This window comes from Agrilus planipennis, unplaced genomic scaffold (genome assembly GCF_000699045.2).
Source record: "Agrilus planipennis isolate EAB-ADULT unplaced genomic scaffold, Apla_2.0 scaffold11, whole genome shotgun sequence".
Taxonomy (NCBI): Eukaryota; Metazoa; Arthropoda; class Insecta; order Coleoptera; family Buprestidae; genus Agrilus; species Agrilus planipennis.
The window spans coordinates 2,396,515-2,421,055 of NW_020440736.1; the positions used below are offsets into that span (position 1 = coordinate 2,396,515).

The 24,541-nt window shown below is 36.9% G+C and overlaps 1 protein-coding gene across 3 annotated transcripts in view; it reads left to right on the top strand.

The window, feature by feature from the left end:
• The window catches only part of LOC108733905 (lachesin), a 230,939-nt gene that overhangs the window by 121,772 nt on the left and 84,626 nt on the right, over window positions 1-24,541 (top strand). For all 3 annotated transcript variants that reach the window (XM_018465256.1, XM_018465259.1, XM_018465258.1), the window contains one exon: window positions 4,998-5,208. In XM_018465256.1, the coding sequence (XP_018320758.1) occupies window positions 4,998-5,208 (211 nt within the window). The remainder of the gene's footprint in view (window positions 1-4,997; window positions 5,209-24,541) is intronic.

Below are 24,541 nucleotides of genomic sequence, written 5' to 3' on the forward strand. Positions count from 1 at the left end.
CTCTTGTACATTATTTTATTTTTACTATTAAGTATTATTTTAGATTGATAAGTCTTCTTTCTGCTTGCAGTTTGATTTTACTTCTTTAGAATTTCTCATTGTGAATATTTCATTTTGGTGGAATTTTTCTAACTATAGTGTCTATTTTATGTATTTAGTTTGAATTTCCTCTAGTTTCTTCTTCTCATCTCCATTTCGTCTTCCGGTACTGATTTTGAAGTTCCTGATTCCTGAAAAATCCACCTAAGTCTCTGCTTTCAGTTTGATTTTAGTTCTTTAGAATTTCTCCACGTGAATATTTTATTTTGGTGGAATTTTTCTAACTATAATGTCTATTTAATGTATTTAGTTTGAATTTTCTCTAGTCTATTATTCTCATCTCCATTTCACCTTCCTAGTATCGATTTTGGAGTCCCTGATTCCTGCACATTTCACCTGAGTCTTTCTGCTTTCGGTTTGATTTTACTTCTTCAGAATTTCCCCACGTGAATATTTATTTTTAGTGGAATTTCGTTAACTATAATGTCTATTTAATGTATTTAGTTTAAATTTCTTCTAGTTCGTTCTTCTCATCTTCATTTCGTCTTCCAATATCCATTTTGAAGTTCCTAAGTCTTTCAATAAGTAATAAAATTCTTTCGCTGTTATTTATCCCTTTAAAATCCTATTTTTACCTGTTCTTTCTTTGCACCTTTCTTAACCATAATTTTGGATTTCTAAGCTTCTTTCTACTTCTTAAATTCTGAAAAATCTCATCAATTGTTTATGCGTTTTTGTTAATGATAACCATAACATTCACTTTATAGGATGAACATTGAACATATACACTGGATGTGGTCTTCGGTAGATGTATTTTCTTACCTTTTGTTATTGACATTTTTTTATCTACACCTTTGGATCAGCAAAACAGGTTCGTTAAATGGTTATTGATCCAGACAGACATCTCATGATGATCTCGTTTTTCCATTTGAACTACGGAATCCTAAAGAGCACTCAGAAGTTTATGGGTATAAGTACCTTCAAGTTTCCAAGTGAAACGGGTGAAAACTGCTGCAAGATGATTCGAAAGTAAAGTAAAATATGAAACTGAAGCATTTGTTCGAGGAGTAAGTCAAGCCTTCGAAATGTCCGGAAAAGTAAATTAAATAACTTATCCTAACATCACGACGTTATCCTAATAATAATGTATCAAGTCTATGTACCTCCACATACACGTATATAGGTACGAGAGCTTGCCGCCGTCTAGTGGTGTGGCACACCCTTGAGTGAATTTTGTAAAGTGCTTTTTAAAAATTGAATAATCTACGTACCTCCGCCATTTCATGAGGTTACAAGTGACCCCGTGGCTTGGCACGGAAGTTCGGAAGATTTTAAACTGTGTGCTGCGCTATGTACATATTACGTGTTCGCTTTAGAGAAAATAACCTGAAGCCACTTCCATCCACTGGCTTTAGAATGTCACCTAGTTACTTACGTGTAGCAGCATGAAATGCTGTTCAACGTCATTTTTAACCGTCTTTAGAAAAAGTTCTCAATTCAACCCTATTTTTGTGAATAGGGTACGTTAAGCGAATTTTCGCCGATTGTGAACCGATTTTAATAATTATTTTCTATTGAATAGCCTATATTTCAAGGGAGGTCCCATTTAAATTTAAAGAAAATATTCCACCTCCAAGGATGCATTTTAAATTTTTTAATTCAAGTTAAAATGTTAAGTATACTCATAAATGTAGGAATGAGTTACAAAGATAGAACATTGATACTTAGTTTGTATAAAGAGTAACAAGCAGTTATAGGGATGGGACTGCAATGTGGAGAAGTAAATATTAGGGAGCAAAGACCATACAACTGTAGGGATAGATATACAGGGGCAAAAGATTAGTATGCTTAGATTTGCAGATGATATAGCAGTATTAGCATCTAACAAGGAGGAGCTAGAGATAGAGAAGTGGTCGATTTTAGGTATCTAGGAAGTCAGATAAGTCAGGACGGAAGGAGTAGTAGGGATATAAAGCAGAAGATAGAGCAATAAAAAGAAGTCACTTCTATGCTCGCGAACGGTTAATTTAGAAATTCGAAAAAGATTGTTAATGGTGTATTGACCGCGGCGCTGTAGGGGTGTGAAACATGGACGGTGGGCGTTGCGGAAATAAATAGGTTAGAAGTGTTCGAAATGTGGTGTTACAGGCGAATGATAAAGATACCGTCGATAGAGAGGATTAGATATGAAGAGGTATTAGAAAGAACAGGAGAACAGTGGACTCTATGGAAGTTAATAAAAAATAGGCGAGATGGGTTGTTAGGATAACTTCTCAAGCATGAAGGTCTAGTTAGAGACATGTTAGAGACAGCAACGGGAGTTAGAAGGGGTAGAACTAGGCCAAGATTAGATTACTGTTCGCAAATAGTTAAGGATGTGGAATTTCCTAGTTTTAGGCAAATGCGAAGATTAGCTTAGGACAGGAAGGAGTAGAGGTGCGTGTCGTATCAACTGACGACCTTATGATGACGAAGTGCTCCAGTTCGTTATGGTTCAAGCCACCGTGTGTCATCCGAAGTGCCTTCATTCAGCCATAAATTCTGGCGTTGTCCACATCTGTTCATGGTTATAAGGCACCAAATTACTTGTAAACTCAATTGTCTTCAAGAGAAGCCACCTAGCTACCAAAACAAAAGACTTGCGATTAGGAAAATGGGGACGAATTGTAGCAAACATATTTTTCAACAAATAAGTATGAGTAATATATTTATAATTGTTCTTGGTATTTACAGACCGAATTTAAACCTTTCAAGTTGATTTTTGTAAAGGTCTTCATTTAACAAGTAAATTGTTTTCGTGCAGTAAATCAAAAGGGCGTTCATTGTTGAAGTTACAACTTTTCGTAGCGGAAAAGGAACAAAATTTTTGCGGTTCCGGTCCGCCCTGCCAGTTGGCGTAATGTAACGTGTTTTCAGCTCAGCTTTAGGCGACGACTCTTGTACATAAATAATTCCGAGGCGAGAGGGAGCTGCTGTGAAGTGCTAGCTGCCAGCCAGCCGCTAAACAAATGGCTTCTAAAATGGATATTTCCGGACGAATGCTTGGAAACTATGTGAAAAGGGCGCTTGACTGAGGAAAACTTCGACCTGGATTAACGTCAATTGCGAGACGGTTAAGAAAAATGTCGTGTTCTGCATGCACCCACGAACGATACTTAAACTATTGATGTTATATTATACATCTATTCAACGAATGCGTCATTACTCTACTCTATCGCGTCTGAAGAGTGATTCTTAAGAAGATCCTTTTCATCCTATTGAATGCAAAATGTCTCCATTATGGCATGAGAGTTGATCCCGTTCTGTTTTATGTTTTATTTTACGCTCCTATGATTGATTTTAGAGGCCAGTATTATTAAAAGAATTTAGAATAGTTAGATGTTGGGTTAGGCTAAATTGGTACAGCATTTGTTTACTTACTCATCGTTAAATTTTTTTAATTGTTTTACTCATCGTCATCATCAGAAGGTCTTCAATCTTAAGACTGGTTGGACATCCACCTTAACTTCTTCCTATCCTGAGCAAGTCGTCGCATTTCCCATTTAATTATTTGTGAACAGTAATCTAATCTATGTGTACTTGGCTCTTAAATCTTGTTTCTGATTCTAATATATCTCTAACTAGTCCTTCATGCCTGCGAAGGCGTTCTACTAACATATCTCGTCTATTTCTTATTGACTTCTATAGCGCTCTCTTGTACTATTTCCAATCCTTCCTCACTTTTAACCTTCTCTATCCACGGATTCCTCATCACTCGCCTGCAACACCACATTTCAAATTGCAATTCCAAACACAAGAGATTGGATCTCAGCAAAATATCCTATCTCCAATCCAAAGGTCAGAGAAACGATCTCCTGGAAATATATGAGGTTAAAGAATCCTTCAATCTTAATAAAAAAAAAACACGAATGAACAACATTTTATTAGCATTCCATGTATTAACAAAGCATTTAAAAATTTATCCACTTTGAGTAAAATTGGACGTTGTACACTATGTTATGTTGGATGTTCCATACATATGGTCATCCTTTTTCATATGAGGTGTACCATTTGCCCCATTTTCTACGTCAGCAACTCAGGTGGCACTGAGTCAGTCGGTAGAGGTAGTTAAGAATCTCATGAACCTTTGCCGTGGGCTGTGCAATGGTAAAGCTCTGCTCGTTAAACGATTTCTACATTTGTACCTTTTAAAAATATTGACCTTTAGTATTTAGAGTTGATCTGGACGAGCTCCATCTCAGGTTGTATGGTGAGACACGTGGTTAACTGTTTAGTCAATGTTTTCGTAACGTACAGCAACGCTCAATGTTCTCTATTCTGCGTCCAATTTAACTATGTTACATGAACCCGAAATATTGTATGTTCGTGGATTTAACTTCTAAGACTAATAACGACAAAAAACTATTTATTTACACTAATTATTAAAGAACTTGAAAACACTATTAAACTATTACTAAACTTAGGTTATGAATTATTCTATTTATTTACATTACTGTTGATATATCACTATTCACTGCGCTATTTATTTCATTGCTATCTCTTTCAATTTATTTCTGGATTCACTTCTGCAACGGTCAATTTACTTCTTCCCTTTTCCCTAAATACTCTTTTGTTTACTTTCGAGAACCTTCTAGAAACGTCCGGATAGTTTATTTTTTCTTTGAACTGTTTAACTGCTTTCCCAGAACGCAGGTACGACACACACATTTACAAATACGGCGTACATGAAGAAAGGCGCCCGCGGCTAGTCGGCGAATCGATAAGCCATTCACGCACACGTGTGCCCGATCGCACACAATATTTACATACTATGCTACACATAGGGCGTGAAGTATGCCTCATGTTAAACGTTGCTTCTTATCTGTTAGTTTTAAGAATTTGAAGTTTTTTATTGAAGTTATACATCTTACATTTATATTTGTTTTTCTTATTCTATATTCGATTCGTTTTTGGAACAGGTCGGCTGGATGAAGGCAGATGACCAGACCATCCTAAGCCTAGACTCTAGAGTAATAACTCACAATCCTAGAATTAGTGTGTCCCACGACGAAAAGCTTCATACGTGGCAGCTACGAATACGACAACTTAAAGACTCAGATGCGGGGTGTTACATGTGCCAAATTAATACAAATTCGATGAAGAAGCGATTAGGCTGCATAGATGTACAGGGTAAGTCGTTACACAAATATTTCCTTTTAGCTTACAACGATATTTCTCGGAGCATTGACGTATACTTTGCATTTGAGATAACCCCTTAGGAGAAGGTCCATGGGGATTAAATCGGGTGATCGCAGAGGCCATGCGGTACCACCAAAGTACCTTTAAGTAATTTATTAGCGACGGTAAATTATCTGACATTTAGTTACTAAGCATATGAGGTAAGAGCCAAAAGTTTCCGAAATATTTTATTGAAAATTTCAAAGATGTATACGTATTCCACTGCTCCTGCAAAGCTTGGAATACTCATTGGAAACCTTCTTAAGTAAAAATATTCAGGACGGCTTGTGATTGCACTTGGATCCCCCGAATTGATGCAAATTTTCTCTTCATGATATGTCGTTTCAAGTGCGAAAAAAGAACGATCTTCTCAATGCGGTTCCGCCAAAACTGCCGCGATATGCGACAGCGCGTTATCGTAATACAGCCTCCACAGTTAAGGTCCAAGTGCATGTCTTTTTTCCGGATGCTTGCGGTACAGATTTTCTCTCAATCACCTGAAAATATCGCAGTAGAATTGTACATTAACGGTTTGACCTTATGTCTTGAATTCTCTGTGATTCATGAACTGAGATTTGCTCGTCTTTTAAAACGTTTATACTATATGAAACGCTGGGAATAACCCACAACTATTACAGAAAACAGTTTGTCATATTTGATGCGCTTCTGTGACACTTTTTCCCATTTCGTCACAAAATTTAATGCACACACGTTGTGCTACTAAAACGAAAACTTCTGCCATCTTGAATTTCGTTGAAAGTACATGTAATGTTACAAACGACTGTAGGTACTTAACAGAACTGCACAGTACATCCGTCTAACGCTACGCTTTACACTGCCTCGGTACATTTGGAGCATACAGCGTGTAGTGGCCGGTCGTGGTACTACAACTCGTTTGCGCGCCACGTTTAATTTCAAGACACAGTAGAGAACGTCTGGAGGAATTTGAGCCTCACTAATTGAGAGTTCATCGATATTTAATAAAGCCCATTTTAATATGAACTTATTAAACGTAGTTATTTGCAAGATAAGGTACATGTAAAGTAAGTTCCAGTGTTCGAAATCGAAATTCACGTTTGATGGTATAGACAAAATAATGTTCAAGAAGAAATATTAGAAAAGTGTGAAAAAATGTACACATATTCTTTCCAGAGTAATAACATGTGACATCTTTATATTTTTTAAGTCGTTAGAGAAATTGTTGTGATATAAATAACAGAAAGTGCATTGAATATCAAGAGCAACAATTTCAAATGTAAAGATGAAATTCATTGAACAGGCTGATTGAAATTTTCCTTCAATATTGAATCTATACCATTTTAATCCTTTGTCACAGAGTCTTTTCACTTTGAGTCGGTATATCGCATCGTTTCCAGCACTGCTAGCAAGAAACTTCCTCTAAGTGATATCCTCTACTGCAAGATGGTGTCCTATTGAAATTTTCCAAGTGACCTTTCCAAACAAAAGAAATTTGGATAGAATAAGATGAGAGGGTTCCGTCTCGTATCCTTAGATGTTTCTACTCGAAACTTTACCCCGTATTGTTGCTCCAGATCGCCTTTTGAGCTTCACAGATCCATCCATTATTCATCTCGCTTATTCTTTTATCGCATGTCGCCGACAAAATTAGTTGGGGGTTTTGAAGTCTTGTTTTTGTTATTGGTCAGATGTCAAATGGAGTTAAAGATTATTTGTTTCTAGGTCAAATATATATGAAGTACGTCAAATATATACCTACCAAGTCGGTACCTAATATAAAGGATTACTATTTACTGGACGTTATGCATTTTTCACAAATACAGTGAAAAGCAATGGAATAATTTTTAAAATTGCTTGAACGTGAATTAGCAGAGCACAATTGTTTTTCAATCTAGTATTTAATTATTAATTGGAATAATGCTAACGTATTACAAGTGAGTATCGTCCAATTCTATAAATGAAGCAACCACGTTATGGTAATGAACTACATACGGCGCATGTATAAACGTAAACGACTTTGGGTCATACTTATCTAAAAATGGTGAAGATATAAGTTGACATAACGCAGGCTTGCTCAGGTGATATAACTTGCAGGTATATGTATTTATATCTATGAATACAATACCGAGCGGCATGGACTAGAGGTCTAGACCATTGCTTAGCATTCGGGAGGACGCCGGTTCGATTCCGGGTCCGTCTGCCTTGATCCAATTTTTTCTGTGGTTTCCTTGGATCACTTAGGCAAATGCTGGGGCAGTAATATTCCACAGATAATCTTTCATTCTCTTCTATCTTCATTTCGTCCGTTTCATCTTTCTCACCCGATCTACCACCCACCCATTCCCACAATTCCTGAAAGGCGTTTGGGAAGGGCCTTCCGCCCTACCTTCCGGCGTAGACCGGAGGAACTGCCTGCCCACCAACATTACTGGCTGGTGGGAATGAAATACCCAAATGTTGTTTTTTTAGTACGATTATCGCTACATGCCATATTACCACCACACACCATCTTCATAAGGCCTTCAAGCCGAAAACTGATGGGATGTGCACCTCCACTTTTTCTTATCTTGGACTAGTCATCACATTTCTAGAAAACTAGAGCAGTCTAAATCATAAACCATTTTCAACAAATATTTTCATTTAGACCTACTTCTTCCCATCGTTAACTCCTCTTTCTACATCTAGTATATCTTATAACTACTCCTCCATGTCTGAGAAGATATAATATCAACCTATTTCCTATTGATTCCCATAACGCTCCATGTTCTCATCAAGCGGCACGTCCTAGAGGTTTCGACTGTTGTTCAACATCCAGGAGAACGCCAGATCGATTCTGGGTGCGTTTGTCCTGGTCCAAGTTTCCTGTGGTTACCTTGGATCACTTGGGTATTATTCCACAGATAATCTTTCACTCTTTTGTGTCATCATATCGTCCGTCTCATCATTCTTGCCTCTACCACCACCCATCCATTGAATGAATGAAACACCCAAAATTTTTTTTTTAGTTTCCCTGTTCTTGTACTCTTTCTAATACCTCCTCATTTCTATCCTTTTTGCATCTGTGATATTTATAGCATTTTCCTTTAAAACCGCATCTCAAACACCCATGACTCCTTTTCTTCAGTGTCCACCATCCACGTTCCACATGCATACAGAGCAATATTTCAAACATACACTTTTAATAATCTTTGTTTGTGATTTCTTTTTGTTCGTTTTATATTTTCAGCGCTTTTTCCATCCTGAGTTATCTGACTCTATAAATATCGAAACTGATTTTAACATCCCATAGGTGTCACGTTTGTTAAGCCTTTGTCAATATCGTTTTCAACTACTATCCATAAAATCTTCTGAGTTTCCCTATTTGTTATAAATCCACGACCTACACTATTGTTTTTTGTGACGAATATGAAAGTGAACAGCATTACTTAAGTCTTTCTCTTTATTGTTCAGTTTCCTTTTAGAGAGTTTGTCCGTTTATTGAATTGATCTGTTTTATGTTTTTACTGAAACCATTCATTTCTCTGGAAGATGAGTAATATTTCATTTTTCTTTGTGAAAAATATACGAATGCACTTATCTTTCATCCACTTTACTTTTAGGAAAATTGAGTTTTTCAACTTCTTATTTAAAAATGATTAAAATGCATATCACTGCAATGGAGAGTTATGCTTTATGTTATCTGCAGAAGTACGCATCCAATTAACTTAGTGGTTTCTGAAGCGTAGTTTTGTCAGTGAATATTTTCAAACAACTTCAAATGAAAGAGGTTTATGCTTTCGCGATCTTCTCAAAAACAACTCAAAATAGAGTACAAATTCTGGATAATGAAACCTTTTAATACGAAAATATGCCTGTTATGTTTACACTGCTTGGGTTTAGAATGGTTTGCTTTATCCATATTGTAAAGAAAATAAAAAGAAGTTTCGTTCTTTGAGATATCTTGTGTGAATTTTATTCGTTATTTGAACGAAAATTTTGACATTTTGACAAGATTTAAGTTGCAGTTGATGTAGATTCTCAAAATCTTTATTTATTCACTGATTGCTGGATTTTGTAGCTAGCCCCTGGTATTACTTTCTGCTTCATTTTTTCCGTCTTTTTTCGCATTCAGTACTTTATTTTATATTTTTGAGGTTAATTTCCTATGAAATAGCCGTAGTAGCTGTTGTAAGTTACCGTAAGTACCTGTGTGCCACTCTGATCACTGTACCTATTCTAGTTGCTCCACAGTTGATGAAAAAAAAATTTTGGGTGTTTCACTGATCGATAATAGGGCACAAGACTCTCATTAAACCCCCTTTAGTAATCGTGGAAATAGGTGGTAGTTGGAGTGATAAATATGAAATGGACGAAATGAAGGCTTAGGAGAGTGGAACATTGTCTGTGGAATATTACTGTTCCAGAATTTGCCCAAGTGATCCAAGCTTGAATCAGGGCAGACGGATTTGGAATCGAGCCAGTGTCCTCCAGAATGCTAAGCGATGGTATAGACCTTTAGGTCATGTTGTTCAACACAGTTGCTGTCTTAAAACTCTTTTATGTAGGCACCTAAAATAACTACAACCACCCCCCTTCGCTGATTCTAATCCTTTTCATCCCTTCTGAGGTTGACGGTTTTAGAATACCGAAATATTTGCTTGATCAATTATATCAAAGAGCATTTAGACCAGGTTTCATGTAAATCTGACCGCAGATAAAAATATTCCATTCAAACTTTAGGAGTTCAATTTTAAAATATCCTTTCATATTGTTTGTATACGTCATAAAGGAAACTTCTGTGAATAATTTTATGAATTGGTGAGGCAGGATATTTATTTTTATACATGTATAGATCACTAATCGTTTTTTTTGGAAAAGTCGGTTCAATATTAGGAGTCCATCGGGGTCTTTGATTTTGACACCCAAGGACCCCCGGTCAAGAGAAAAAATACATTAATTGATTGATCCCTCTGAGAGGTAACGTCAAACCACTTGAACATTTCTTTACTTAGTAATTTGATCACGTATGGATAAAATAATTCGAAGTGGTCTGTATAATGTCAAAACTGCCAGACGCGGATCGCGATTTCGATCTTTTTGGATCTCATCAGCACGTCGCAGGCAGTCCGACAGAACACAGACCAACTTTTACCTGCTGTCTTAACAGTGCGTTTTAGAAAATACTACAAATGGTGCAGTAAACGCCATCTGTAGCACGATGCTACATTTTTAGGATTACGTATTCTCCAACAAGGTCCACTTCTTGCTGAAAACGAATCCCGGCGTAGCCAACCTCAACGTGATAGGCACGTTAGTTTAATCGAATAAAATAATTGGAAATGGTCTGTATTCTGTCGAAACTGTCAGATCCAACTGACGTATGGATATTGAATATTTTCATACGCGGACAATATAAGCATATGCCATGATTGTCCACTTCTGTCTTACAGGCGCAACATTTCAAGGAGAAGAGCACTTTCTGAGTTTTATTTTTTTGATTTTTACAAATCCGAACATAAAAGGTTAAACTGTGTTATCAATGAGTGAAGTTGCATTCAATCGGATTAGGGAAATGGCTCGAAACTGGAAAACATAATCTTCTAGAAAAGTTGTGGCGATACTGTAATTTTGGTTCCACTGCGAAAGGGATGCATAATCGAGTTCCAGGAAGAAGTTGAGCTCCAATACAAAAAACCACTCCAACAGATTACGAACAACTTCTCTACGAGATTTCGCGACCATTCCAAGTAGGACACCAGCTGCTTTTCGATAGCTTTTTGAGTATGTTTGCACTGATTTTCAACTCAGCAATCCCGGAGGAAGATTTTGCACGAAAGAAGCATGCATGAACCATGCCTTTTTAAGTGGATTTGCAAGCTCGAGCTTTCGCCAGATAACAAAGACCTCCTTTACATGCCCTACTCCGTTGAGCACGGGATGGAATCGTGTTCTGTCAGCCACTGCACTCGTAGGTGATATACGTGCCTGGTGTGTTCGCAAATTGTCAGACATAATACGTATACTACTTATACAGGGTGATTTATGTTACTGTCTTATGCTACGTTGTTTGGCTAATTCAACACCCTGCAGTTGCTACGCAATTTGAGGATATTGTCCCATTAAAAACATTGAAAATGGAGATTGTGGCGATGAATATTTGTTGTTATTTTAATGATCTCCCAGTTGATTGACAAATAAAAAACAACACCAGTTTGGCAGTGGTACTTTTATTGTCGAAGGTGAACAAAAAAGGTACCTGACAATCGAAATGAAAATAAATTCAAAGAAAAGTTGTACAAAAGTTTGACAATAATGTTTACAATATTAAATTTCAATTTGTTTACAAAATTTGTTTATGAGAATACACAATGCTGAAATAAAGTTGGTGAGTGACATGTGAACAATTTTCAACTCAAAAATACGGCACTCAGAATTATCACACAACATACCTTTTTGTATCATTCAACTTGCCAGTTTTTGCACAGCAAAAACTCATACAATAACTTTCCGTCGGATTGACAACTTTTCTTCTTACAATTTGTGGATAAATACCGGAGCACACTTTCAACTTTCGCCATACAATCGTCCATTAAATTTTTCGCATTGTCCTACCAACCTAACTTACATTTTCTAATTAGTGTCTAGTTACATTTTGATTACTGCCAACTTAGTTTTGTTTTAACTCTATATAATAACTGAAAATGGTGACAAGTAAAATTAATTTATCTCAACAATATTTCTATGCTTTTTTCTTTTAATTGTTTAACCCAAACTGTCACATATTGAAACCATTGTTTTTTGTAGCGTAATTCAAAAATTAAACAACGGCTTAACATCTACTTACATTTACGATAACTAGAAGATATATTATGTTCTTGCTAAACTCATGGAAACAACCAAACTCGTATCGCGATTTCGATTTTATTTGGTTTCATCAGCGCCCCGTTAGCAGTCTCGACAAATTACTGACCTAATATGTTCCTAAAAAGGAACTTTATGAAATATCTATGAACGGACAGTGTGTCGCCATCTCGTGGGTATTTGTTGCTACTGAAGTATTTCACGTGTTAGACAAGCCATTACTAAGGTATCAATTTGTCGAATAAATGCCTGTGCTTATAGATTCTTTGGGCAATCTGTTAAAAGGCGGGAACAGCCATTTAACTGATTATAATATTTATTAACTCTCACTAAATACAAATGGAACTAACAAATAACAATCAAGAAATACTTTTAGGACTGCAGCTGTGGCGTGAAATCAACTATATCTGTCACTTAACTGTTGGCTGCTTGCTATTTCATTGTTACCAACCGCTCACGCCGGCACACTCGCGCCTCTAGCGGTTGGTAGCAGAAGTTTGTGCAGAACGGCCACACACCTAAAATAATATTTAGCTAACTTATTAAAACTAGACTGAAAAGCTTTAAAAAGAATTTGATCAGTTGATTCATTATCACTTTCATTTTTTATTTTTTGCCTGAAAGCTTATTACAAATTACGATTGCAAGGGGTATGGACGATGAAAGTTTGAAATATTTCTAGTATGTTATTATTTCTTGAAGAAAGTCTAGATTTGAATTGATTTATTACAATTTTAATCATATCACTGGTACCATACCAGTTCTTCAGTTCTTATGTTAGGGGAGATCGGGGATAGTTGACTAACTACCGAAAACTCTTCGACAGTGTATGAACTATGTCATCTGATCATAACCAAGCATTACATTTCGCGTCCCGCTCAGTTGTCTGAAACGTCACATCGCGGTCGTGCGTTGTTTTCGAACACTGACATGTTTTTCATATTTCAATTACATAAGTGATATTTTGATATATTGTATTTTTTGATCTGATGCCTACTCGTTTTATGTAAATCATTTTTCTATTAGTCCTAGCATTTAATGAGGGCACATTTATCATATTTCATATCTTATTTTTCAAGTCAACGGCAGTGTTTAGGCTAGCCATGCGATCAAAATTAAAAATGGCGTCTGGGGTTGGTAGACCAATTTTTTTCGGGGCTGGTTGAATAATTATTCAACCAACCCCAATGAAATATGTAGTTGAAAACAACACATAAATTAACTTTTTATTGGACTTTTAAATCGTTACGTGGCCAAATTAAAAGAAAAATTAGAACAGAATCCGAAATTGACGAGAGCAGAATTAACCCTGGACACAGTGGAATATATAAAAAATTGACAAATTTTTACTAATCTAGAAGAGGAAACTTTAGCCAGTTTATTTTTTAACAAAAGGTTTAATTATTTGCTCCTTCTCATGATTTGACTCTTACTGGTACATGAGTCAACTTACCCCGGGCATATGGTCTACCTACCCCGGGCCAGGGGTAGATTGACTAAGATTTAATATTTTGTAAAATGCATTAAATCATCACTATTATACTAAACTAAGAACTAAATATTACATATTTTTATTAGGTTAATAGATTTTCTATCAATTAACATGCTTATCTTGTCTATATTCATTAAAACTCAAAAAATATGAACTATTCAGTAAAAAACTAGTCAACCATCCCCGGTCTCCCCTACGTCTAAAATCGGAAATGGCGATTTTTGTAATTAAAGAAAATGTCTGCCTTATTACTAAACTATTAAAAAAGTTATTTCATAAATGTTTCATCAGCAAGTTCATTATTTAATTTTTCTTAGTTATAAACAAATGCAAATTTCATAAGGAATTTGATTGAGAAAGCTTCGCTCAGGTAATCAGCAAAAAATTCTTAAACAAGATTTTGAAGGCGCTGTCAGTAATTATTTTCTAACGAAAAATGTAGATGCTGAATTAACTAAATTTTTACTATTCTATTTTAAATTGAATGACGCCTATAGAAAAACTTTACTAATACGAGAACTTTTCGGTTATTATGTAGGGCGCATTTCATATATATTACCCCGTTTGTAAATGCAAAGTTTACCCGTGTAGAACGCTTTCAGGGGAACGTATTTCTTGCTGACAGAGAGCGTAATAAATGACGGTGGTAGCAGGCATGGATTTCCCGCGCAATCAACGGTTCACGCTTTGATATTTTGAGAGAACGTCTAAGAGTAGAGAGGGAAACCTTGGAAGATACTTATGTGTATCCTCAAGGATTTGATGGAATTAAATGGCATCCCTTATATTAAATTAATAATGGTTTGTGCTCAAAACTTGGAGAGCTTTTTCCCCATTATGAGTAGGAGATTCAATGTTCCTTGCCCTTTTCTGAGCGATGGAATTTATTTAACAAGGTTAACAAAAAAAGAAATGACAGAGGTATAAGCTCAAAATTATTTGTAAATACATCAATCATATAAGGTATTTATTGAGTTTATTCTTTTTTTTACAAAAAAAATCTTTCGAAACAAGACCATTACTATATACGACAACAGCCGATTACGGTTATAAAGAGATGCTGTTATGGAAATAATATATATAAACAAAATACCTATTTTTAATGTTTATTATAAAAATAATTATATTAGAAAAATTGAAAGGTTTTCAAAGCTAAGTTAAATTATTGCAACTACTACAGGTATAAGCTAAGTAAGTAACTCGCCTTAGAATCGATAGCGTCCTCACTGGCTATCGTTTTAAAAAATGGGGTTGCTGATGTTTGTTTTAACCATAAAACCATGGTAAACTCGACGTTTTGTAATAGCAATCAAAACATGGTGAAGACGTTGTTGATACCATTCATTGAAGTTGACCGAGTCGCATGTCCTATAAGTTTTAAACCATCGGTTAGCATTCGTGAGGACACCAGTTCGATTTTTGGTCTGTTTGCCCTCGTTCAAGTTTATCTATGGTTTCCGTGCATCACTTAAACAAATGCTGGGGTAGTGATATTCGACAGATAATCTTTCACACTCTCCTGTCTTTATTTCGTATATCTCATCTTTCTCATCCCAACCACTACTCACCCTATTATTTCTAAAAGGAGACTGAAGTGGATTCCACGCCCTGCTCTTCGGTGTAAACCGGGGTGACTGTCCACCAACAACATTGAATAAATCATCTAATCTATTCGTTGCAGTTAATATTGAAACAGGTTTCCATGAAACTGATTTGACTACAAAGTCATGACATCAATATTTTACAAGAGCATGTCTGAACATCTAGGCGTAGGTAATGTTTTTCATAACTATCTACGCGCAATCTATACCCTTGCCTTGCTACTACGCAAACGACGATCTGAAAATATACCCGATAACAAGGAGTTGTTAAGTATGTTTTTGGATTATATTAAATTGTGCTACTTATCAAGTTATCAACGAGGAATTAACCCTGCATACCTAATATAAAAGAATACTATTTACTGGACGTCTTTTCACAAATACAGTATAAAAATGAATTAACACAGTGAAATTGTTTCTTAATTTAGTAATTAATTATTAATTGGGATAATGCTTCTTGCGAGTGAATATCGTCTGTAAATGAAGCAACCACGTTATGGTAACTGAATTAATAAGGTGCATATATATATAAATAGGTGAAGATATAGGGTGGAATAACGCAGACTTGCTCAGGTGATATACGAGGGTGGATTGATAAGTTTCCGGCCTAACCAAGAGATGACGCCACTAGGCCTACCTTGAGGTGACATTCTATAGTACCATCCTTGGATAGCTTGTAGCTATAGTTTCAGCCCGATCTCCTTGCTAGTGTAGGTTTGACAGCACGCTGAACAAGACGCCTCTGTGGTTTTCGTAAAAATGGAAAAGCAGGAAAATCGTGCTGTCATCAAATACTTTTATTTGAAGGGGTTAACGCCGAAGGAAATTAAAAAAGAGATGGACTCAACACTGGGGACATCCTCCCCGTCATATTCAACCGTTAAGCAGTGGGTTTCCGAGTTTAAAAAGGGTCGTGTGAGCACCTCTGATGGGCCTCGCTCAGGACGCCCCGTTGAGGTCACAACTCCAGATATGATCGAAAAAATTCATCAAATAGTGCTGGGAGAGTGAGTGAGATAGCTGAGACCTGTAAGATGTCATATGAACGTGTGCAACATATTTTGCACCAACATTTGCATATGGAAAAGCTCTGTGCAAGATGGGTGCCGCGTTTGCTAACAGTCGACCAAAAATTGATTCGAAAAAACATTTCTACCGCAAATTTGTCATTGTATAAGCGTAATCCAAGCGAATTTTTGCGTCGATTCGTAACCGTTGACGAAACGTGGGTCCACCACTACACTCCTGAAACCAAAGAACAGTCTAAACAGTGGATTGGACCAGGGGAACCAACTCCAAAGAAGGCAAAAACAATTTTTTCGGCGAACAAGGTTATGGCTACTGTTTTTTGGGATGCAAGAGGTATTATATACATTGATTACCTTGCAAAGGGTAATACTATCACTGGTCAATACTACGCAGACTTATTGCAACGTTTGAGCCACGAGGTGAAAATTAAACGACCTCATCTGGCGAAGAAAAAAATCTTGTTTCATCACGATAACGCACCAGCGCACACGTCAATCGTTGCGACGGCTAAAATCAACGATCTAAAGTTTGAATTGATGCCGCACCCTCCTTACTCTCCAGACCTAGCCCCGAGTGACTATTTTCTGTTCCCTAATCTCAAAAAATGGCTTGGCGGTAAGAGATTTGCGGACAATGAAGAAGTAATCGAAGCTGTAAATGGTTATTTTGAGGAGCTTGACGAATCAGTCTATAGAGATGGCATTAATAGACTGGAACACCGCTATGAGAAATGTATCAGCCTTGGAGGAGATTATGTTGAGAAATAAAAAAAAAAAATTTTTAAAAACCTTGTTTTTCTTGGTCAGGCCGGAAACTTATCAATCCACCCTCGTAATTTGTAGGTATATGTATTTATATCGATTAGTACAGTTATCGTTACATGTCATGTTACCACCACACCATCTTCATAAGGCCTTCAAGACGAAAAATGATTGGATGGATATGCACTTCTAATTCTTCTCATCTTGGACTAGTCATCACATTTCTCAAAAACTAGAGCAGTCTACATCATTAACCATTTGCAACTAATAATTTTATTTAGTTCTCTTCCCCATGTTAACTCCTCTTTCTGCTTGTAATATATCTTATTACTGGTCCTCTACGTCTAAGAAGGTATAATATCAACCTATTTCCTATTGATTTCCATAACGCTCCTTTTCTCACCAAACGTTTAGACTATTTTTGGGAAACTCGGTAGTCGTGAATAAAACTGACGTGTAATCGAATTAATTATTTTAATTTCCTTTTTTATTTTATTTTGAGAAGTGAGGACAACTGGAGGACCTTTCAATGTGTTATACTCCGACCGACTATCCAGTCTTCAATTTTTCATACACCAGGGTCAACTTTTAGAAAGTTACCCCCGGTGGGTAGTTGCCGAAAAGATATTTTTTATTGAGGACCATTAATAAATCGCCTGTACGTTCAAAGGTCAGTTACGGCTATTGTACAGACGTTTTATTTTTGTCCTCTAAGAAATTCTAGTTTGTGTCCTCTACACTATTACTCAGCATCCAGGAGGACACAAGATCGATTCTGGTCCGTTTGCTCTGGTCCAAGTTCCTATGGTTTCGTTAGATCACTGGGGTATTATTCTATAGATAGTCTTTCACTCTCTTTTGTATTCATTTCGTCCGTCTCATAATTCTTGCCTCTACCACCACCTATCCATTCCTATGATTTCTACCACCAACAGCAGTTGGTGGGAAGGAAACACCTAAACGTTATATTTTCAGTTTCCCTGTTTTTGTATTCATTCTAATATCTCCTCATTTCTAACCTTTTTGCATCCATGAAACCGCATCTGAAACACCCATGACTGTTTTTTTCTTCAGCGTCCACGATCCACGTTCTACGTCCATACAAAGCAGCGTTTCAGACATACACTTTTAATAATCTTTGCCAAATTTCCAAATTAACTGATCACTAGTACAGAAGTGATTTCTTTTTGTTCGTTTTATATTTCCAGCGCCTTTTTCATCCTAAATTATCTGACTCCATAAATATCGAAAATTAGCGATTTGAACATCCCATGACATCAATATTTTACAAGAGCATGTCTGAACATTGATCTAGACTCGGTGTTTATTATAACTGCCTACGCCCAACTTACACGCTTGCCTTGTTACCACGCGAACGACAATCTGAAAATATCCGATAACAAGGAGTTGTTTTTGGTTTATTTTCATATTAAATTATGATACTTATCGAGCTGACAACGAGAGGAGTTGTGAACCCTGCATATTTCGCAATTTCACGGACGGCTGAGCTCTTTACCCTTCACCGGTTGCGTAGACAGGTGCAATATTTCTCCTCCACGCAAAAAAATGATGCATGATAATTTACAGGTTGATTTACGAGCATTACATGTAGTAGTAGTAGTGCAGGGTGGGGTAGTAGACAGCAATACAGGCGTATATACGTGGAGGAAGAGCGAACGAACGCCTGTATTTATGCCTTCATTTCCTGAGAACCTTAAGGCGAGGATGTAACAAAGTTTCGCGAACACGTTGCAACGCCGGAACACCTGTCGGAGAATATATTGCTTCGAGTATTACGCTGAAATTAGCAGTTTAAAACAAACTGTCGTAAATAATCCTGCGAGCCGTTAGTTGCTGTGTACAGATTCCAACTTTGCCAACGGACGGGACGACTATGACGCTTGCCGGAGATTAAGATCTCCAAACGAACGGAACGGGACAAAAGTTTTAGGAAGATATCACAACCGTTACTCCTATGCACTTAGCAGAATTGACTGTGATGGCTTGTTTTTAATAACTGATCTTATAGTATTATTTCATTGACTGACTAAATGCCTCCAAATACATTTGTATGATGTATGTAGGAATGCGCAACCAGAATATACGCAGTTGTAGATCCTTCCATTAATTTCCTGTTGTTTATTCCCGACTAGAATACGTCAAAATTGCCAAACATTAATTAAAGGTTCTGAATTAACTACAATATTCTGAATATCAAAATACACACCACGCGGACAGAGTCCAACAGCTCCTCAGCAAAGCTGTTTTTGGTCGAAATCGAGTAATTTTGGTACGAATTTCGCGGCCAACCGTCTTATGCCCAAATCATTGGTCAAAATCGAATGGCAGAAGCCAATCGATATGTTTAGGTCCTGAGCGACTTCTCTAACGGTGATCGGACGATTGGTCAATACTATTTTCTTCACTTCATCAACGTTTTCGTCTGTGGTTGACGTGCTCGGACGTCCGACGGAGACCGAGCGGCATGGCCTAGAGGTTTAGACCATTGCTTAGCATTCAGGAGGATGCCGGTTCGATTCCGGGTGCGTCCGCTTTGGTTCATGTTTTTCTGTGGTTTCCTTGGATCACTTATGCAAATGCTGGAGAAGTAATATTCCACAGATAACACTGGTCAACACCATTTTTGTTTCCTTAATTTTTTTTACTTTTATTCGGTATTTCTATAGCTCTGATTATGAAAAAAATATTGGATGATTACTAACAGCTTTACTTTTTGAAATATACGATTTTAGTATTTCGACTAAGTAATACAAAAANCTCTTCAGCCTGCTTTCAGGAATCGTGGGAATGGGTGGGTGGTGGTTCGGGTGAGAAAGATGAGACGGACGAAATGAAGACAGAAGAGAGTGAAAGATTACACTGGTCAACACCATTTTTGTTTCCTTAATTCTTTTTACTTTTATTGGGTATTTCTATAGCTCTGATTATGAAAAAAATATTGGATGATTGCTAACAGCTTTACTTTTTGAAATATACGATTTAAGTATTTCGATTAAGTAATACAAAAAAATTACTATACATATAAGCTAAATTTCAATTCTACACTATCAAATGATCTTTTAGACGATTTCCTTAAATCAGCATCAGGTTGATCTCGTTGCAAACTCCAACAATAGTCAGCCATCATATGGTAGTCCCACCTTCCTTGATAACGCTCTTCCATTGTCCGTATATCTTGATGAAATCTTTCACCCTGCAGTTCACTAAAATCACTCACATTTTGTGGGAATCGATCTAAATGTGAGTGTAGGAGGCGAATTTTAATGTTCATGTTACATCCTAGCTCTTGCAAATTGGAAAGCATGCACTCAACGAGCTCAACATAATTCTCAGATTTCTTGTACCCTAAAAAGTTACTCATCACTAAAACAAATGAATTCCATGCTTCCGATCCCACTTCAGTAATTGCTTTGATAAAATTAGGATCTTTCACGAGTTGCCTAATTTGTGGCCTATCAAAAATTCCTGCTATTAACTTTTCATTATTTAATCCTGGAAACTTGCGTGAAAAAAAATTGAAACATTCACTATTTTTGTTAAACGCCTTCACAAACTGTTTCATTATACCAAGTTTAAGTGCCTATAAAGGTCTTTAGATTTACTAGATTGTACCTCTCGTGATTTCAGTTGAGGTCGTTGAGAAGGTATATTAGGATTACACGATTTCCAGGATTAATTCCATTTATTTTCACAACGCAGAAGTAGCAGTCGTCATGGTGATTTCGAGGTTTTCGCCAAATCGTGGGTGTTACAAAATTTATTGCATCCCTTTTTCCATTGAACCACAATCGTAGACATACAACACATTTCTGGCATACAATATAAGGAACCCATGGCTTATCTTGATAGCACAATTCTATTTTAAAGTATTGAAGATACGCAGTTTTCACGAAGTACGATATAGGTTTTCGATATTTTTCAAAAATATATTCATCATATATATCACAAACAGTTTGGATTATGTAAACACCTTGGGGAAACCACATCGAAAACAACAATAATATATATTTTAATGACCGGCAAAACACAAAAAACTAAACAAAACTGGTGAATGAGGGTAGTTAGCTATAACTCAAAACGAAAAGCTGTTAAAGAAAAATTGCCATATTTAAAAAATATTCACCAAAATGATTTAGAAACAAAAAAAAAAAATACAGGAAACAAAAAATTTTTTTTCTTTTGTTGGCCAGTGTAATCTTTCATTCTCTTCTGTCTTCATTTCGTCCGTCTCATCTTTCTCACCCGAACCACCACCCACCCATTCCCACGATTCCTGAAAGCAGGCTGAAGAGGGTCTTCCGCCCTACCTTCCGGCGTAGTCCGGAGGGACTGCCCGCCCACCAGCATTAGAGTGACTGGTGGGAATGAAACACCCAAGTGTTTTTTTTTCAGACACGCTCTTCGACATGCACAACTTCTCGGTCCTCCGGAAACATTTTTTACCACCGATAAACGTTGCTTTAATCCATGGAACTTCACCATATGTCAGAGTGAACGTTCAGAATGTGTGTGTCAGTATAAGTGGGAGACATGAGTACCAATATAACGCCACAAAAAAAAATTAAAAATGGAACGAACGTAACCTGCGGAAATTCAAAATTCGCGATACTTTTTGAAAAGACCTCGTATAACACATATACACCAAGCAAGAATCTGCTTCTGTGTAGTCATGCGCCTAGATAATCATTCTCAAAGACATTGTGGTGCTTATTTTACATAATTGTTTCCTGCAATCTGTTTTGCTTGACACCTTTGTTTCCCTAGATTCTGTAATATTGATAATGTCTCTGAAACCTGTTTATCAGTATAATTATGTTCTATTAGCAAAATGGAAATGAGACATATTAAACTCTAAACAAGGGGCTTGATAGGAAGCGGGTCGTCTTGGTTGACGTGCCGGCACTGGGCGAGATGATGGTGCGGGTTTGTTGACCGTGTCGGATCCGAGCTCGTTTTCGTGCCTGTGCCTCTCGCGGAATTTCCTTGTTGCGAGTTGCCGGTTTGAGGTTCTCGTCTCGCAACTGGCTATCCTCTTCGGCCGCCGCCTTTTAATTGTCACAGATTAGGAGAAAGCCGACTGTCTAAATCAGGGGTGGTCAACCCGTATGCGACCTCTTTTGAACATTTTTCCGGCCCGCGTGATTCAGAACAAAATAAATTTAAGTTTAACAAAATACATTTATTTTATAATGGCCGCTGATTTTCCGTTTTTAGGAAGTCAAATTATTCAGGATGGAAAGATTAGTAGAATTATTAAACAGAGGGTAGCGCAGGGTCGAGGCGCCTTTAACAATAAAGAAGTCACTTTTCTGCTCGCGAATGGTTAATTAAGAAATTAGAAAAATTTTGTTAGAGTTGTGTGCCTGGAGCTACAGGGGTGCGAAACGTAGGTGGTGGACGTGAAACGGAAAGGAAAGGTTAGAAGTGTTTGAAGTACGCTGTTCCATACGAATGGTGATGATACAATGAATTGGGGAGGTTATACATGAGGAGGTACTAGAGAGAGTAGGTGAGCAGAGGGCGCTATGGAAGTCAATAAGAAATAGGCGAGATAGGTTGGTAGGATACCTTCTCAGACATAAAGGGCTAGTTAGAGACTTATTAGTAACAGAAGTTAAGAGGAGTAGGGGGTACTGGTAGGCATTGGTACTATTAATCTACTGCGACATAACGTTCTTCTTTCTGATTCTGATCGTGAATACTAATAAATAATTAACGGCAAGTAACTTATTTTAAATAAACAAAATAAAAAGAAAAAAGAAAAAAAATTGATCTATTTCTTCGACGACCGCGACCTGTCCTTAATTTTGGTTGCCATTGTTTTGGAGGCCATCAGCGCCGTTATATGTGGAAGTCACATTTGTTGACCCAGATGATGGCGCTCTGTTACTCTTGGATGAACTTCATTTTAGGTTTGACGATGTAAATGTCGTAAAACTCTTTTATTAGAATTATTCATTCTTTGGGACAACAAACCCGTGCAGGACAACAAAAATTTGTACTTGCCTATACATAAGGTGTCATATCGATAATTCGATCCTTAAGAAGATGTGAGCCTTATAAAAGGAGACGATAATCAGTATTCTCATCATCATCATCATCAGGTCGTCAGTCTTAAGACTGGTTGGACACGCACCTCCACACTTTCCTATCCTGAGCTAATCTTCGCATTTCCCTAAAACTAGAACATCCCATATCCTTAACTATTGTTTCTGCCTCTAATATGTCTCTGATTATCCTTTCATGTCTGGGAAGGTGTCCTACCAATCTATCTCGCCTATTTTTTTATTCTTTGTAATACCTCCTCATTTCTAAGCTTCTCTATCCACGGCATCCTCATCATTCGCCGGTAACACCGTTCATGTTTCGCACCCGTACATCAGTATTCCCATTTAAATATAAATATTTTTGTTGTACTAGTTTTTTGCATGATGTACGGCGTGAGGCTAATATTGGAAACAGATCGTAACTAACAGGGTTTCACCAGTAAATTTCTGTTAGAAAAGGATCGTCTTTGACATATCCCCCTGAATCCAGAAGAAAATCTCTAATGCATGGCTCTTCTCTCCATTTTAATTTTCATGACCTTTTGCGTTATCACGATCTTTTAGAATTTCGTATGCCATTTGTCGGAAAGGTGCAGTTGGATCCATTTAGAATATAAAGGATTTCTGGTCGCGGGCTTTTCCTTTTTAAAAATATGTATAATTTTTATTTCTATCATATTTTTTATAGTGAAACTTCGTTTAGCAAAGCAATGCATGCGAGGCAGCGACACAAAAATGCGTCACGTCTATGAGTACAGTGTGAACGAGAAGGAGCAAAGCTGTAAGCACTATTAATGGAAACAATAGGGAGAATGGGATGTATTATTGAGTTGACTGAGGCTGTGTGGCATTATAATTGTCCTACGTCATTCATATAGTTCCATATAATCTTCATAACTTCAAATCGCGCACATCCTTTTTTCTGAGTGCTTGCAGTGATTATCATTTATTCTCTGCATTGTCATATCCATAATTTCAGTTCACAATTTACAGTAACGCCTAGTAGCTTTGCTTGTAAGTTCTTTAATGTGCCGTCTTTCTGGTGCAGAATCATAGACAGGCAATAGGTAATTACGAGGAAGTGTCTAAGGGAACATAAAAACGATCATTGTACAGTTGAATACAATTAAAGTTACCTGTTGAGTTTCCAGGAAGGTGGTTAGAAGTGGCTTATTAGGAGTGAAATTAGATTAACTCATTACTGCAAATGGTGGCTATTGTCAATTGACATTCCCTAATTGGTTTACACTGAAAACTATCCAATAACTCCGTTCGGCCCTACTGTGCTCTTCTATCTGCTTCCCCTTCTCGTCTGGGGTTCTGTTTTCTGTGATGTTATATCTATACAAAATTCATTTGTGAAACCCTAAACTGCTAGTGGTACTTCTTCATTAATCAATTAAAAAGGCAAAAGGTAATTTATAATCTAATCATCGCTATATCTAAATCGGTGTAAAGATTTTATTGAAATCATTCATCATCTTATTCATCTCGTCAGTCCTAAGACTGGTTGGA